This window comes from Crocodylus siamensis, chromosome 15 (assembly GCF_052110815.1).
Source record: "Crocodylus siamensis isolate JL-2025a chromosome 15, ASM5211081v1, whole genome shotgun sequence".
Taxonomy (NCBI): Eukaryota; Metazoa; Chordata; order Crocodylia; family Crocodylidae; genus Crocodylus; species Crocodylus siamensis.
In genome coordinates, this window is record NC_143409.1 from 7,823,669 (window position 1) to 7,841,622 (window position 17,954).

At 42.3% G+C, this 17,954-nt stretch overlaps 1 protein-coding gene across 12 annotated transcripts in view; it reads right to left on the reverse strand.

The window, feature by feature from the left end:
- Window positions 1–17,954, reverse strand: part of MEF2A (myocyte enhancer factor 2A) — a 150,680-nt gene that overhangs the window by 40,993 nt on the left and 91,733 nt on the right. For 9 of the 12 annotated variants that reach the window (XM_090029660.1, XM_090029656.1, XM_090029666.1 and 6 more), the window contains one exon: window positions 1,362–1,499. In XM_090029660.1, coding sequence (XP_089885786.1) covers window positions 1,362–1,499 — 138 coding nt within the window. Of the gene's footprint in view, window positions 1–1,361; window positions 1,500–1,564; window positions 1,697–17,954 lie in introns of all 12 variants that reach the window. The other 3 variants (XM_090029667.1, XM_090029665.1, XM_090029668.1) reach the window with 2 other exon arrangements.

Consider the following 17,954-nt stretch of genomic DNA (forward strand, 5'->3'; position numbering starts at 1 on the left):
TTGGACAGCCCTGCATTACACCATTCAGTTACCTTGGGTTCTGTGCAGGCTACAAAACTTAACCAGTCCATTTGTACTTACTACAAGAGATCAAATGACCTGCAAGTGAAAGAAGACAGCAGAGCTCACCACTATTTTTAATTAGGAGGAATTCCTTTCCCTGGAATAGCTCCTACTAGTTAATTCTGTAAACAACAATTAACTTCCAAAAGTACAGTAGCCTATGACTGTACACCTACAACTAAAGCAAGTGGTGCCTAATCTTTGAGAATCTTGGGACCCCCACAGATCCTCTTCAAGAACGCTGCTCCACCAACATCAGACTCCAAAGCCATCAGACTTAGCTGGTTAGAAAACTGACAGCGGATGCAATCATGTTGGCATTGATGAGAGGGTGCAGGCCACAAATGGGTGTGTTTTTGGATTTGATAACTGCCAAACAGGCTGCAATCTTCTAATCATACTACAATGTACTAGTTAAAATTTTCAAAAGGTGACTAAGTGCCATAGGCCCCCCCTACATATTACATGCATTAATGCAATTACCTGGTTAACTGCACAATAAATTTGCACTGGCTACACATGCAAATTAACTACTGTACGTCAAAGAGGTTTAACCAGCTATAAAAGTTATTGCTGGAAAATGTGTCATAAACTTTACAGCTGGTTTCTACCCAGCTTTTATCTGAATGGGTAGACTGCTCTAGTGGCTGGGGAGTGGGAACCCCATCAGCTGATCGGAGCTCCCAGCTGTGGCTGTGGGCATGAATCCCAGTGGCTAGAAGATCATAGCAGCTGCTGTCTTCTAGATGCAGGGGTACGTGGTATGTAGCAATGGTCTCAGCCGTGGGGGTGCATGGGGCACCCCACAGCTGGGAGTCCCTCAGCTAAACTAAAGCTAGAGAAACTTGCTTCTTGCTGGTGCAGGGGAAGCCCAGCAATAACACAAGATGGGATCTGATTCATGTTTGCAACCTATTTTCCATTTGCTGTAATTCAATATGCTCTAAATAAATGTAAAAAAATAAAATAAAAGAATGATCTCCACACAGGTCTTACACCAAAAAGCACAAGTGGGTTCCTCAGTGTCAGGAACATTACTCAGAAATATTAAAATTCAGGAGCAGAGGAAGAACTACAGACCACTCCCAAATAAGATCTTTTAACTTCTATGGAAATATCATGTAACATCCATATTTTTTCCCCCGATCTCATTCACCCAAACACAAAGAAAAGGTATTTATACAACATACGCAATTAAACAAACTTATCTTTACTATGGATTGCTATTCGGTAATAGGCAAACATTGTGAAAGGTCTCATGCACATGATAAAAGCACAAGCCATACTTTAGTACTCACTGCGATTTTATGATTCCGCATCATATTATCAAACTCTTCGTTAATTTTTTTATATTTTTCTTCTGTATGGGGTGTAAGCACATATGAAGTGTCAGGGTCTGGGCTGTCGCACCCTCTGTGTTCTTTCTTGTTCAGAGCCTAAATAATGAAGTTAATAAAAAGGATCAACAAATAAAAAGTAGAGATAAAATAAAAGTACTTACAGGGCCTCGCTTGAAAATAAAATCACTATCTTCATTTAGTTTGCTGAATCTGTCCTCCGATAGTGGACTTTGCTCAAAGTAATCGTCAGCATCAGGGCTCTCACAACCATTAAGGCCTTTCTTTCTTAAGGTCTGAAATACAATTGGAAAATTCACACACAAATAATACTGACTTGCCAAGACTTTTTGTTAATCATATTCAGAGCCACTGAAACCATAAATACTCTCACAGATGCCACCCCACTTTTAGCAGACTGGATTTCCAAAACCAGCTGGGCATAGGGCACCAAGACAGAAGGTCCATTCAGAGGCACCACTTTGGCTCCCAGAGAAACCTGGGGTTTCAGGTATTTGCTTATGTAATTAAGCAGTCTGATACTAGTGTCCTGGCCTGAACAAAGACTTAAACATTTTTGAGTCTCCAGTGGTATTAAAACAGGTGCTTCCTCTTCCAGCATAAGTATTCAGGGCAGCGATTTCTTATATAATAATATACCCTGAGGAAGGGCACTTAAAGCCCACAAGTTATCCTGCAGCTCTCCCAACTATACTGCCGGTCCAATAAAAGATATCACAAAAAATCCTTGGTCTCATAGTACACTCTGTAAAACCAATGTTACGCCAAAATAAACCATTGCCTTTGTATTAGTAACACAGCAAACCTGGTGCCTCAGATTGTATGTTCTCACGTGGAAACAGTAAGGTTAATTTTGTAAAAGACAACGAGTAAAACTTCCAAATTAATTTTTTAATGCACTGGTTGATCAGTTAATAGGGGAGAAACTTCAGCTACTCTATATGATAAATGTGAAAATGAGTATTGCACAGACTATTACAGACAAAAAGGGGTAATGAAAATTAGTTATCAAAAAGTAGGATTTTGAACTGGCGATCTTGACCTTGAACACTGCAAAGTCTTTTTTTTTTTTTTTTTTTTTTTTTAAATACTTATCAGTTAAAAAACAGAACAAGCTAGTTTGTTTCTTGTTTGTTTTCAACAGAAGAGGAACGTTTTGTACATATAGGGACAGACTGTTAATATGATTTTTTTCAAAAGGAAAATATAAAATATATAAATTTCATATACACTTAAAAATGTAAATGTAAAGGCTTGAAGAAAGGACGGGGACAAAGGGCTTTTTAATTCAAACTGACAAAATATTCTTAAATTTGAGTGGATTCAGTCTAACCCCACTGCATGGAATCAGAATCCGGGCTCTGATATTCTGCACAGCTTTAATTACATTCATGAACTTTCTCAAGTAAATTTGTAGGACTCACTTTCTGGTCAAAAATGAGCATTTTAAAATGAAAAATATCAATCCCATGATTTTTTCATATATTTTATTTTCTAGTTTTCAGACGAATAAATGTATAAATCCAGCTTTACGTAGCATCTGTATGTGAGCAAGCAATAAATACACTACTTAACTTCACTTCTGAATATTAATGCAGCACTCCACAAAATTCAGTTCTACTCTATGAAATCCTTAAAGATCACAGGTCATCATTAGCAAGATATAATCCCTTCTCATGTTACTTGGCATGTGCTGCGTATCCCACACACAGTGTCTGGAACTCCCGCAAAAATGCAATCACTAAATCAGCATATGGGGAAAACAGGTGTAGCTTTCTCCAACACCTGTCACAGCGCTGATCTCTCCTGGTCTAACCAATCAGGTGGACACTTATATGGACTTAGCCATACAAGGACCTGCTGTTTAGGACTCTGAAGGTCGGAGGCTGTTATCCCTCCCAGCCCTTCTCAACAAGTTCAGGCTGCCAGTCCTCTACACTTTGATATCAGCAGAGAAAATGTTAACACTGTATAATCTGGATTACACTGAAGCCTTATAATCTACAGACTTCTATAATTAGCACTGGACTAGGTCTTGCTTTACAGGGGCGTCAGCTGAAGAATACACAAACAGTGCTCTGCACACCTTTAGAAACTGCAACTACATACTGTCATAATATAGGGGAGCACGAAACAGAAAGTTAGAAAGAGAAAGCCTTGAAAGAACTATAAATTAGGGTCTAGGTTGGAGCTCTCATGGCTATCTACGCTCCGTTTAAAACACTGCGACATGTCTGTATTTCAAATTAATTTTCCAAATATTCCATTAGCAAGAATAATGACAGACAAAACTTAGGAATTTCATACTGTAATGCTCAAAATCATCAACACAGTTAAAATGAAAACTTTAAAGCGCATTTCTATTTCCTCAGCCTTCTAACCCTTCTGCCTTCTCCCCCGATTGAAGTTTATAAATTAAACACAAAATATTCATGTAAAGTGCACATACTGGGCAAAAAAAAGAAAAGAAAAGAAAAAAGCATCCACCCTCTTCGTAATAGCTATTTTTATTCAGATAGCAATGGGGTTAACCCTGCATAGACTCATGAGGAAGGAAAAGGCCTCACTATCTCCAGTTTAAGATTCTGGAAACCCTCACTCCAGATAGGGCTCCTGTCATTGCGGAGGGGACTTAAAGCTCCGGTTGACTATTACAGATAAATCCAAGTCTATGGTTGACATCCAGAGCTCTGTCTCCTTATCGTCAAAACATGAACCGTCACTTTGAGGACTTAACTACCATAAAAAGACTGCCTGCTTTATCACAGCCTGGTAGTGTAATAATAAAAAGCTTCTCCTGTGTGGCTGGTACTAACAAGTGGAATGCTGTAATCTGTTAACAAGGCCAGGCCAGACCTGTGGGAGACAGGCCAGCCTTGGTTTTCTCACAAGCTATGAAGTTAGACATGATAACAGGCGCTCGCTCAATTAAAAAAAACCCCAAACCCCCCAGAAAGGTCACACCTACTGGGAACTCGGCTGTGTGTATGCAGGAAAGACACATTCCATAAACAAGTTCTGGCTCCACCCTCCCTATTTTCGACGGCTAAAACTTCTGCTTCTGCACTGACTGTAAAACAGCGATCCTCCCCAACTTCTTTCCTAGCTGCGATCACAGAGGCTGAAAAAACGTTGGACCTCTGCAGGTGAGCTGTGTTAGAAGAGCAGGCGAGACCCAACCATCCTTTGGTCGCGTACAGACACGGGAGTCTATCACTGTTGCATGTAAACCATTTCACGGTCATAGATGTGAAAACATATCGTAAAGGTAAAGATAACGTACAAAATAGAATATTTCTTTTATCAGAGTTTTTCAGATACCATGTTAAAATGTTCTTACTAAAAAGAGGAAACGGCTTGCATTTCATGTGCTGCGAAAGGATGTCTAAGCAACAGCAGAAACAGTACTAATCACTACCTTTTCACGCGTTGGGTAAGGAGAATGTCTGGCCAATACAGTCACTCTCTAGTATTTACATCTTTCCTACAGATTGTCCTCTGATGATTTCCAAAAACTAGTTTCTGATGCATGCTTGCCAATCCACTGTACCGTGCCCCAACAACTGGGTTTTTGTAGCTTAGATGTTACTCTGGATAAAATACTAATGTAAGCAATTACATTAAAAATTACACTGATTCTTATCATAAGAAATTCACCATGACGATTCCTAAGAAACACAGCAGGTGCAAAACTTGTATACACTTTAATATTGAGTAAAAACAATAGCATAATTGTGCTGCAAAAAAATCATTGTATAAATGTCCCAGCAAGCTGTGATAAATCTTGATAATGCAGAATGACTCAGAAGATATAAAATGGCTTTGTTCCACTATGTAAAAATGAAATATGTAACTATTATGACTAATGGTTTTGGATTGATTTTGTTGTAACGACAGATCTGAGGAAACCCTGCATGAAGATGATCGTGATGGATTAGCTATAAAGAGTTCAAAAGTTATATTCAGACGATCTGCAAAATACCCAATATTTTTCTGAACCAAAAACAGGAAATCAATTTTTTTTTTTTTTTTACTTGTAAGATTAGCTAAGTGTTTTATTCCTGCAGAGGAAAGCTACAGCGCTGGTACAAACCCAAGGCTCTGCCACACCAACTGGGATGAACCCTACTAGAGATGTTGGTTCAGCCCTAGATGAGCCAACTCCCTCAAATTCAACCATCTCACAATTCCTTGCCCCAACTCTTTTTCTTCTCCTTTCTCCAAAATCTGAAACACTCTGTCTATCCAGCACAGTGGCTAACAGATTTATAATATAAAATGCATCCAAAACCTCTTTTCAAACACCTGTCACCCTGGAACGTTTCCAGCTGTACAAAAAAAGCCTTTATTTGTCTGTCTTTCAAGTAAAACTTTTGAAGTTCACAAAAGTTAGAGAAAGCCAATGATGAATCAAGGAAGTGGTGAAGAGAAGACGACTAGGATCCTGTCACAGAGAGGCACGTACGTTCAGGTACTTTGTACAATCTTGTTGAACGTCACTTTTGAGATGCTTCCGCTACCTTCCTTGTGAAGGGACAAATAAACACCTATGATAAACGCATGTCGAGGTCTCTAATCCAAGAAAGCCAGGAGTGAAGTCTGCTGTACCATCTTAATTCGGCTGGCTTGTGTGCTGGAGGGTTTAGCGGGAGTAACAGCAGCAACAACAAAAAAATACTTCTAAAAAATTTTAAAAACCCTCCTGAGAGGTGGCAGCACAGGCGCGGGGAGGGGGCGTGCACGGTGCTGGGCACCTACATGCTGTCTCAAGTGCCATCTGCTTTAGTATGACAGACTTGGTGGTACTGGTAGGGCAGGCAAACGTGGCTGCCTGACACCCCTGTGACTGGTTTTCTGTGTGCTCAGAGGGAGGGAAGAGGGTGCATTTGTTGTAGCTCAGGAGCTACCCCTCCTGGCCCTTCCTGCCCTACTGTGCTGCCTCTTGCTACCATCCACTCGAACGTCAGGTCTACTCCCCTTTTTGATCAAGTGCAGCCACCGACATGCCTGGCTCTTGTGCCAAACAAGCTGGCACAGCTGCCACCCATAATTAGTAAGGGAGTAAGCAACTGAGCTGTTCTACCACTGACTGGGGCAGATGAAGGAGGGGCTGCAGGTTGTATCCATGTGCTAATGAGAAGAGCCCAGCCTAAGAGACTATTCAACCAGGCGGCAGCCTCTGGGATTAATTTGGCCTTTCTCCTACCTCCAGCCTCCCCTTCATCTTCAAAATGATTTCCCCTAACACATAAAAGCGGTTTAAAAACACAAGCAGAAAACTGTGGTTGTTTAAGTTTTACTGCTTGCTGTTCGTGTCAGTTTTGTATCCCTTTATTTACTGAAGTCTGACACCACCGCCTCCTTACTAGTGCATGATATTGGCTCCCAACCACATGTGTCTTATTACTGTCACCCACAACACAGTAAATGCATTGTTTAGCTTCTCCTTCTTGTCCCACTTTCGGGAGGAGTATGGGGGTGGCACCTGATCATTCCCCTGCTTTCCTGAGGGCAATCAAAGTAAACAGCTTTGTAGTTTATTACTCAGTCATTTTCAATAAGCCCCAACTTTAATTTAGGAAACTGACTTACAAGTCAAAAAACTGAAAAATCTCATCCCCAATTTCTCTTCTGTTTTGTGGCCTGGGTTCCAGTTCCAGTTCCTGTGATCTATTATCTTTACAGTACTTCCCTTTTAGAATAATGCCCCCTATATCATCCTTCCCTACCACCTTCAGTGTGTACACCAAACAACGAGCACCTAACAAGCGGAAAGAGAAAATCTGAAAAATATCTGTGTAGAACTGTTCTGTGAAAAGCTGGCAAACCTGACATAGGTTGGGACAGTACGACCAACCTCCACTCAGTTTTTTTTTTTTTCTTTATGTGCAAAAACAAATCAAAAAGTTAAAGGGTACAAAAAGGTGTTTTCTTTCACACAACTCCTCCCAACTTTCTCTCCATACACCCAATGAGACCTGGTACATCCTCCACCCACTCTCCAGCCAGGAACAGCACACTGCCTTCGTTTGCTTCCACACTCCAGTAAAACCCATAGACAACTCATTTATTGCCTTCCCGCGATGGCTGTTGAAATGCATATGCACACACACACACACACACACACTTGTTGGAAACTGGGCGTGTCTATACTGACTCCAACTGAACTAGAAAGAGTCACTGCTTCCACATGTGCCAAATATCAAATGCATGTAATGGTGCTGCCATTCACATGGCACTGAGCGCAAGTAGTATACCCAAGACTGGAAGAGAGTGCTGGGTGCACCAAACAGCTGCTGCATTACTGTTATTCTTGGGGTTTGGGGCATTTGGTACGCAGAAAGCAGGAGTGAGTGGGTGGAAGATGAGCTCACAGTACCGCTCCTGGAGTCTGCAGCCATGGTCTTGCTGAATCACAGATCTAGGTACACTGCTGTCAAGTGGTGCTCCTTCTACCTGAAGTCTTGAAGAAAGTGATGTTCCCACCCTGGATTTTCCCAGGATGTTCACTCACTTCTTGGAAGGAAGTCTGCATGTTCCCAGTTGTCTGTTCAGTAGGCACAGCAAGGGAATTATTCAGTTGATCATCCCTCATCCTAGCTGGATGGCTTTGGACCCTTAAGTACCATACAATGCTAATTCACTCCTGGGTATAACCTGGAAGCCAGCAATCACCTGTGTTAACCCGGGGTAATAAAGAAAAAATGTTAGCAGGGAGTTCTCTCTGCTCAGATATATATCCAGCACATAAAAAGGCAGAGTTTCACCCAATCACCACTTCCTGCTTCAGCTAGCAGCTGAAAGTTTCCTGTATGCTGTACAGGACCAGCCGAAGGGGCTGCAGTACCTGCTCCTCAGCAACTGCAGTGCCCACATGCTTACTTCAGACTGACGCAGTGAGCGGCATAAGGGACTTGCTGGCAGAGACCATATCATACAGCTTGTAGGTTTATTCTACTGGCCCCTTGAACAAATCTAGGGAGGAGCCGAGAGGGTTTAGCCACTCCTATATGAAGACATGGAGATATTCCAAGGTGCGCTCGGAAAGGTGATTCCACCTGCCGCCCCTGCAAACCTAAACGCATAGTGCTGCATAATGTCAAGTGAGAGTGTTAGTGCTACTGCACATCTTTCTGCAGTTGCTCACCTATCAGGTTATTATAACAACAGGTAGTCAGTTTTCTTATTAGTGGTCCACATGTAAACTGCCAAGTGAACAGTCCTACCTGAACAGCCAGACAGGCCACAAGGTGCTGCAACACATCACATCAACACCCAGATCAGCCACTGCCTCTTCAGTGGAATAAGAAAAATGAAGTATCTGCCACCTGGGAGCAACTGTAGTCACAAAGCATATATGATACCCTCACCCTTCACAAGGGAAACGGAAGCATTATCCAGACCCAGCGGCTACTGTGTATTTGTGGCCAATTTCGGAGCAGTATAATGATTGGAAAAATATCTGCCTTCTCCAAAAATATTCTAGTATGGTTTGTTGAATGGTAAAGCTAGAGCTGACTGACAAAATCATGTGAAAGCAGTGGAGGGGTCAAACAGTTCTCTGTATTAGATCCAGTACCCGTTTGCTTTTATCCTGAGCCAGGCTGTCATGGCATGCTTGCCCCATAACTTGTATTTCATGTGTTATATCACGTATGATCCCCCAAAAACTTTTGAAGCCATGCCTCAAACTGACTCTACCTTCTCCACAGCTGACAAACAGCCACAGCCGTTTCACCACCATCGAGTTAAAGGCTGCAAACTAGGGCTGTGCAAAGCTTCAGTCCCTGATTCGATCTGGCGGCCGAAACGCCGAATCCAAATAGGATCAGGAGACCCTTTAATCTCTCCAAATTGAATCGAAACCCTCCAAATCGATTCAGAGACATTCGCTGAGCTGGGGGGGGGGGGGGGGTGTGCAAGGGCCCCCTGCTTGCTCTGCAGCAGACCTGAAAGTGGATCAGAAATCCATATCCACTTCCGGGTTTGCTGCCGAGCACATGGAGGGATGCTCCTTCTGCCCCAGCATCGCAACGATCACAAGCTGTGCTGGTACCTTGAGTTACGAAAAAAAAAACATTTAAAGCTGTGCGTATATCTGAATTGCTGATTCTCCAAATCAGCATCGAATCTTCAGATTCGGCCAAATCAAATCAGGGGACAGTGATCCAAATCAACTAATTGAATCACTGCCCCCGATTTGGGCCGAATCCAAACCTAAATCAAATACTGCCCATTTTTCACACCCTTACTGTAAACCTATACTGTAGGAGATTGCCTATTTGAAGAAAGGCCGTGGGGGGGCTGCACCTGGTGACCACTGCTATTTGGGCTAAATGAAGTATGTGAATGCTGCCTGCTCTCCTCATGAGCTTCTCCCCCAAAAGCATATCCCGCTGATATGCAAACAAGCCTTCCCCTCCACCTGGGAGAAATTACCAGCAAGCACCACCTTGTCAGAAGGGACAGGGAAAGAATTGGCAAGGGCTCTGCAGATGGACATTAGTTTGCTGATCAGCCTCTGGAGAAGCAAGAATCCCATGTGATGCTGGAGGCAAGAATTTTTGTGGGCAATATCCGGCATCTTGCATGTTTCCTAGACCATTACAGCTACATCATCACTTCAGCATTACAATGTGATATTAGAGTAACTAGAGCTGCATTGGCCACTATTTTTTTTTTTTTTGCTTCTGATTAACCAATTATGGCCAAAGGAAATAACTCTCCAGAGGAGCTGTTGTTCTCAGGTAACTGATGCTGTAGAGTCCCCTGCTTTATTATGGGATTCCCATCTCTTCTTTTTCAGGCACTCATGCTGTAGGGCTTCCACAAGAGCCTTCCCAAAGGCAAGCCAGAGGCAGCCTTTTTTGACCACCTAAACTGCTCTGTAGAAAAATGTGGCTTCCAGGTAGTTGCACACTCCGATGTCTGCCGGTTCTAATGGCACAGCTCGCATCAGAGACTCTAAGTAGTAAGCGGCAAGTTTTTAGCTGCTTGTCTTAGATGTGACCTGAATGTTTTCCTCTCTTGGACACTGCTGTTTTAAAGTCCTACTTTTCATTTAGCTCAGGCAGTGGCACCAACAGCAGAACGCCCAAGGGCAAGACAAAAAGTAACTTGCTATAAAACTTCATTTTCCAGCTTCACTGACCAACTCTACTTACTGCATAGGAAGCTTAATGGGAGATGAAACATGGTCAGATGGACAGCTTCTAACAAACTCTACTGAGCATGTTGAAATTTTCAGGGGCTCATAATTGCTGAATCCAGATAAATTTTAAATGAGGACAACAAAAGGCAACTATCTGGCAGCAAACATATAGCTCCTGCCCCAAACATGGAGGAGCTAGAGCTGTTCAATGAAACATCTGGAAAACATGTTACCACTGGGAAAGCCATCTGAGAATGAGCTTAGAAGGAAAATAGGTATAACTGATTTTTTTTTTTTCACTAAAACAGTCCAAAAATTCAGTTATTAGATAGAGATTAAGCATGGAAAGTATCAGCCCAAATGGCTAAAGTCTGGCAAACTGACAAGCAACTGAAAACAGGCTTCAGTTTGAAAGTGTCAGGCAAACTTAAATATATGTACTTCTACAGACTTTGCTTATAATACAGTGCTGACAGTATGTTTAATGCTTAATTATTTTACTTCCTATAACATGTCACTGTGAAGATGACCCTGTAACCAGGTTAAACTCTCCTTCATAATTAAATTTCACTCCCATTGCTTCAAGCAGTATTTCTGTACTTTATATTATGTATAATTTGTTCTCTCCCCTTTGTATTTACACCACTCAAGTATTTGTGGACTATGCTTTGTTCCCTTAGCCACTGAAAGTTGCATGCATTTAGCATTTGATCTTCTTGTAGGTCAGGTCCTCTACCCAGAGAGCTTTTTTTTGTTCCTAAACACCTCCAATTTTACAACCCGATACTCCAAACAAAAGGCTTGGACCTGCACTATTAAAGAAAACGTGTTTTTCCCCTAGGAGCAGAACTGAAGCCCAAGTGCAGCACTGGAAGTGAAGCACAGTGTCTCTGCTCAACGACATGATGTTTTTGCCTATCCAGCTCAAAACTGCATCTATGTTTCTGTTTTGCTGTGCTCTAGCAGCTCAAACCTTTTCAGTATGACCTCTTCCAAGGCATCCTTCTCCTGCTAAACAAATGTATTTCAAGAATACTCCTCTTCCTCAAAGAGGCATTAGCTACACTTTTTCAAGATGAAATTCTTTGCTTTGTATTTTGCAATATTTTAATAATCTCCAGGTTTCTCATCATTTCTGTCTTCAGATGTGATCACGATTCCACCAACTATACTCACCTCCAAATCTTATCAGCAAGGTATCTGTCTCCCTTCAAATTAAGATGTTAATTAAGACCAGCCTTTCAGTACTGCAAGCAGACATACGCTTACAACTGAGCAACAGTTTTTAACATTACTAATCAGTATTTTACTATTTTGACCACAATTTCAACTGCAAATTTTAAATATGACTAAAAGCAAGCTATAATAAAAGCAAGCTTTGTAAACCTACAGAACAATCAGTAACGGACATAAAGGTATACATCAAATTGAATACATCAGTACACAGATAAGAACATTAATTTAGCAAATTCCAGTACTTGAACTTTCACTGAGATATACAAACAGTCCTACACAAAAGATTAGATTTGAAAACAATACACTAAATTCAATGATAAACATAAGTATTGCTTTCACAATGCTTTTGAGACTTGCAGACCACAAGTTCACCAAAACCCAAAATCTGCCCATGAAAACAATCAATATGCAAAAGTAAACATTTCCTCTAAGCAAACAGGAAAATATGTATTTTACCACTCAAAATATTCCTATATTGGCCACAATTTGTAGCAAGTCCATTTTAAAAAAAGGCTTAGGACAGAATGCCCCAAATATGTAAGGGTCACATTCATTCTACGATGCAAAGTTTGGTACAGGGAACTCAGTCCTGAACACAGTAATACTGTATGTTGTAGAGAAGTTTTCTGCGGAGTCACTATCTATTCTATTGTTTTAGAGACATAAGACATTAAGATGTCTGTAAAATAATAGCTCACAAACTACCAGAACTGGCCGTTTCCGTAATGTTCCATTATATTCCACTACAGGCAGAGCTATTCATCAGTCTTGGATGCAGGAAGGTCTATGGCCTGAAAGCTTATCAGTGTCCCTGTTGTGCACCACTGTCTAGCAAAAGACAGTTTCTTGTTCCAAAGCTGGAACATTTCCAATATCTGGCAAATTTTAACATGCATCTGTAGCTCTCCAAGGATTAAAGCTAGCTGTCAAATTCCACTGAGATACGATAAAGACTGCACTCGGGATTTAAATCTGTTTGTAAAAATAAAACATACTGAAAGTTGTATAGCAGATGTATACACAGCTTCATGGCTAGCTCGAATGAGTTTTGGTGTGAAATATACACTGACTTAAAAGAAATAACACAACAATTGCTCCATAATTTCATAACTTTATAGTGTAGGACTCTTCACTCAAAGCATTACAAATACTTAAAAGTGCAAGGGATAGGAGGAAAGGCTCCAAACAGATAGGTTTTTGTTTCAAGTTTTGAGGACTGCTTCAGTAAAATGATCTGGTACATCATCGACATAAAAAATGCAGCTGTTGACCTATTCGAGACAATGCCTTAGTGACCGTCATGATCTCAAGGCTTAAGACACGCTATAATCTGCCAGTCTCGACAACACACAGTTTCCACAGAGAAGGTTAAGCCAAACTCTCAAAGGCTGAGGGTTCGTAATTTTTTCCTTTCACCTTCTATACAGTTTAATGGAATATTAAATCACCCCTCAGATAGGGTTGTGATTTGTTAACCCTGTCTATTCAATAATGTAAAAATAGGTTTCCTGGGGTCTGCTTACTCATGGCAAATCACTGCACCTTCCTTCAGAACATCAACACGGCTGCATCACACAGAAACTTCAAAATGAGTATTTAGGCCCTGGAAAGGGTGTAACATAGGTTATTTAAACATTTAACCGTGTGTTACTCGGTCCACAAGTGGCAGACATACCTCCCAAAAAAACTATGAACCGACCCTAAGTGACTTCCATAGTGCTGAATGGACACATTTACAAAAAAACATTCGAGTCATGGGAGAGAAAAAAAAGCAAAGAGTCTTACAATACTTATTCCAGAGCAGGGACAAATGGACTGGGGAACTGGGGCCCCAAGAGTTGAAGTGGTTTATTCAAAGCACACAGGAGATTGTGAAGGACTGAACACAAACCACATGAGTGACTGGCCAGTGCCATCATGGCAACAGCAACCTTGGAACTACTGTACCAGACAGATGGAAGAGGAGAGGCGCCACAGTTTTACACACGACTCCAACACAAAGCCACCCTTAACAAGATCCAAAGCACATGCTATCTTCTCTAGTTTGGCAGCTTACCGAAGGCAGTTGTGCTTTACTACAGGTCATGCAAAAAATATTTATGAGAAAAGTATAAATATCTACTTGGCAATACAATCAATTTGCTTTCCATCTGAACTGAGCCAGCAGCTGTATTGTATAATCACTGAAATCAAACAACACGAGCTGGCACCCCGAAGAGTGAATCAAAATACTGTGACAATAATCAATGTAAACAACTTCCATTTTGCATGCCCACACAGCACAAACTATACTTTCAAATACTACACCAGGATATACGGACTCAGTATAAAAACCAGAATGGATTCATTTTGGGTGACTGTGGGTGGAAGAAATAAGAGTTCTACTTTGGCTTCGAAACCTTAGTCTTATGAAAATTCCCAGATTCCTGAAATTACACACTGAAGGAACAGGAAACTTTGAAATAAAATATTGCAAATACTTTTGCAAGCATGTGGGTTTTTTTTCACATTTAAAGAACAACTTATAGGCTTTAATATGGGTTTTGTTTTAGAGATGCCAAATTTAACTAAGTTTAATAAAAAAATAACATTTGTTTGATACTGTGGACCACTGGTATACAGCATTTTTACGTCACAGAAGATAACCTGTATGATTAGCGTGCATTACGGGCGCTGCTGAAGACTGGGAGTAATGCAGCCACTCAACATACAGTATGCTATTGTAGCCCCAACAGGAAAGGCAGCCAGCTCCAGCATGTGGGGCTTCCTTCCCGTGCCTGGCAAGTGCAAGGGCTGTGTGCGAATGGCAGGGAGCACCGGTGATACAGGCGACCCAAGGGAGGCTGCACCCCTTGCTGCAATGTACAGCACTGGCCGGAGCCATGCCCTGCCAGGCCCCTGTGCCCTGAGTGTCCTGCCTGCTGCTGCACCATTGGAGAGATGCAGGGGTCCCCATACGCCCCACCTTCCCTCACACCCACACCCTGCCCCCACAAGCTCCCCACATATACACAACCCCCAACATACCCAATCCCCCTGCGCACACCCCCTCACAAACTCCCCACATCCTACCATACACCCACACCAACACCCCACCACTCACAGAATATAAGAATTTAAGAAACTAAGCATTTATTTTTGAGTTGTTATGCAATTACCTCTATATATGGTATGCAAAAAATTCACGGCAAAAATATTTTTGTAATAAAATTTAAACATGCCATAGCAGGTGGTTGACTTTTAGTGTATGATTTGGTTTCTTTATGGTTCTAAAATGGCAACCCCCCCTCCTCCTCCCCCAACGAGTATTTGGGGGGGGGGGCAGGAGAAGACACTTCTGGTGGCAAAGGTCAGAGATTAGGGCTTGGACTTCTCGTCCCAAGATAGTAACAAGGGGGTGGGGCAACTGTCAAGGGGCAGGACTACTCATGCTGCCCTTGACAGCTCACCAAAACTTGTTAAGCAGTGCTCCACCCAAAATAATTACCCGCCCCTGCTATAAAGGGACTGGTGGTGGTCTGCCTCTTAGGAGCTGCCAACATATACCTTACTCATTTTGACAAGCTAGGTAGTTTTTCTGCCTATTGAAAAAGACCTTCTAAATCAGGGTTGAGACGTATTGTTCATACAGTGCACAGAAGTTTACACACCAGTTTCGGAGCTAAAACTAACTGTGGATAGAATTATGGAATAAAGAAAACAGCGATGGAAAACAAGTTTACAAGGTCATCTATCTAGCCAGGTCAGGATTGCCTTTTAAGTGTCAATACATGAGTGTTCTGCTAGATATAGTTTTAACTCATCTCAAGCAATGTGACTTCCCCATTTTCCCCACAGACCATTCTGCATCTGTCAGAAGTCTGAAAGTATCATATTTATACATGCACAGTAGAACAGCAATTATTCAAAATAATTAGCATCTTTTGCAACTAAATCCCATTATACAATTTGCCTCTAGATCCATCAATATGGCACATCTCACATGCTCTAGATCAGCAGCACTTGATATTTTTACCCAGTGAGCTGGTTGGGCAGCGCCCATTCTAGCCACGGGCCCCAATCTGGCACCCAGGGCTAGCAAGGCAGGTCTCAGCTGGCCAAACAGAGGGGAATAGGAGGTGGGGGCAGATGCATGGGGTAAGGAAGTCTGACCTGGCACCGTGGGGGTGGGGAGGAGTGTGGCCCCCTGGCATAACAACAGTGGATATGTGACCTGAGCTTCACATAGATGCCTTACAAATTGCAGAATTAAGGACAATCCTCAAGCAGCCAGCAGAGGCTGCCTGAGCCCTAAAATAAGTCGGTGGCTAATTTGGCTAGCTCAGAATAACTTGGAGATCCACTTAGATCACCTCTGAGAGGATTCTGCCTGAACCTCAATCTCAGCAGCAAAGACCACAGTTTTTTTTCTTTAAATTAGCATTACAATGCCCTCATTGCATCAACTATACGAAAAAACTGTTTCCCTCAGGGTTCACTGAGAATTGGAAAAGATAACTTTGAAATGAAAAAAATTAGTTCATAAGAACCCCAAACTTTGGGCAGCAACTTAAATGAGACCTGGGAGTAATCCTAACTTTATGAAATACTGTGCAAGGAAAACCCACAAGGAGAATCTTTCCTAACCCTCCAAGCTGAAGCAATGTTTGCTAGAAAGACTGTTTTTAAGTGATGCATGGTTTAGGGCAGCAATCTGCAATCTTTTTATGTAGGAGATCTCCTTTGGGACTAAAAGCAACCCAAAATCTACCATGTGCTGCTGCCACACCCCCTTCCCCCCGCCCCCGCCCCCACACCCAGCAGGTAAGTCTATGGTAGGGAGGGAAGGGAAGGGCAGATCGAGGTAGAGAGTGAAAAAGGTTATTTGGGGGAGCTCCTCCCCAGCACCTAAGTCCCACCCAGCCAGAGCCCCACTCAACTTACCCTTGCTCCTTCCTCTGTGACACTGCCCCTCACTGTGGGGGCCTCGATCTAACCCCTGCCTCTTCCCTTCCACACACACTGACCTGCTGGGCTGGGGCGTGCACGTGCATGCACGCAAGTACTTGGCCCCCACCCCAGCCTTGGATCGATTCCAAAAGGCTCCAAGATCTACCGCAAGAGGCTCCAAAACTACCGGTGGATTGGAATCTACTGGTTGGTGACCACTGGTTTAGGGAATGACTGCTAAGGGCTCAAAGGGGGACAGCCATCAATAGAAAGGTGACAAGAGGAAGGCAGTCACTAAGTGAGTGGAAAAAACAAAGTACAGCACCTGGAAGGAATCTAGCCATCGTAAGGTAAGAAAATACAGTACGAGGCAGGATAGTGGACTGATATGCAGAGACTGCTGATAAATACATGAGGCTAGATTGTTTCATGACTAGTGCATAGCTCAATATAGCTGAGATGGATGCTATCAGGGGAGGCAGCTGATATACAGATCTCAAACAGAAAGCCTCTTCCACACAATTTCATAAATCAGTCTAGTCAAGTCTTTTCCTACTTTGAAGCTGAATGTTCTGCATTTCAGCTGAAACATTTATTTTTGCTGGATGTTGGCCAGGCTGTCAAATGGAATAATGTTTCCAGGTTTGGATGTTTCCACTGTTCAGCAAGGCTACATTAGACAAAGCAGCTAAAGTGGTCAGGGGCAACACAGAGTTTCATGAAGTCTGAGCACCAGAACTGCCTGGCCCCGGCTGGTGCTATATAGTCAACGATTCATTACACTGCCTCAGTTTCCTCAGGATCAACAGTAAAAAGGGGACCGAGGGAAGACATACATTGGTCTTGATGCCTAGGGGATGAGAAGCATCTGACAGGAACTTGGGACGGTAGGGGCATGAAGACATATATATAGGATGTAGGCAAACTTCTAGTGGACACTCTTGGCCAAAAGCAGCTCAGAGTAGAATCCGCAGATAATTATTCAAATGAGTTCTGTTTATTCAGTGGACATCTTTACTTACGAATGGAAAGAACTTTTGAGCACTCGGGTTCATTTTATAAATGTATTTCAGTTTCTATCTCCTTGAGAAAGACCAGGTGAATGGTCACTGATGTGTACTTATCTCTGATATGTCCCAGGGTAAAGGACTATGGGTTCCACCCACCTTTGCCAGCTACAGAAGGCATGGGCAAACAGCACGAATCCTACACTGCAC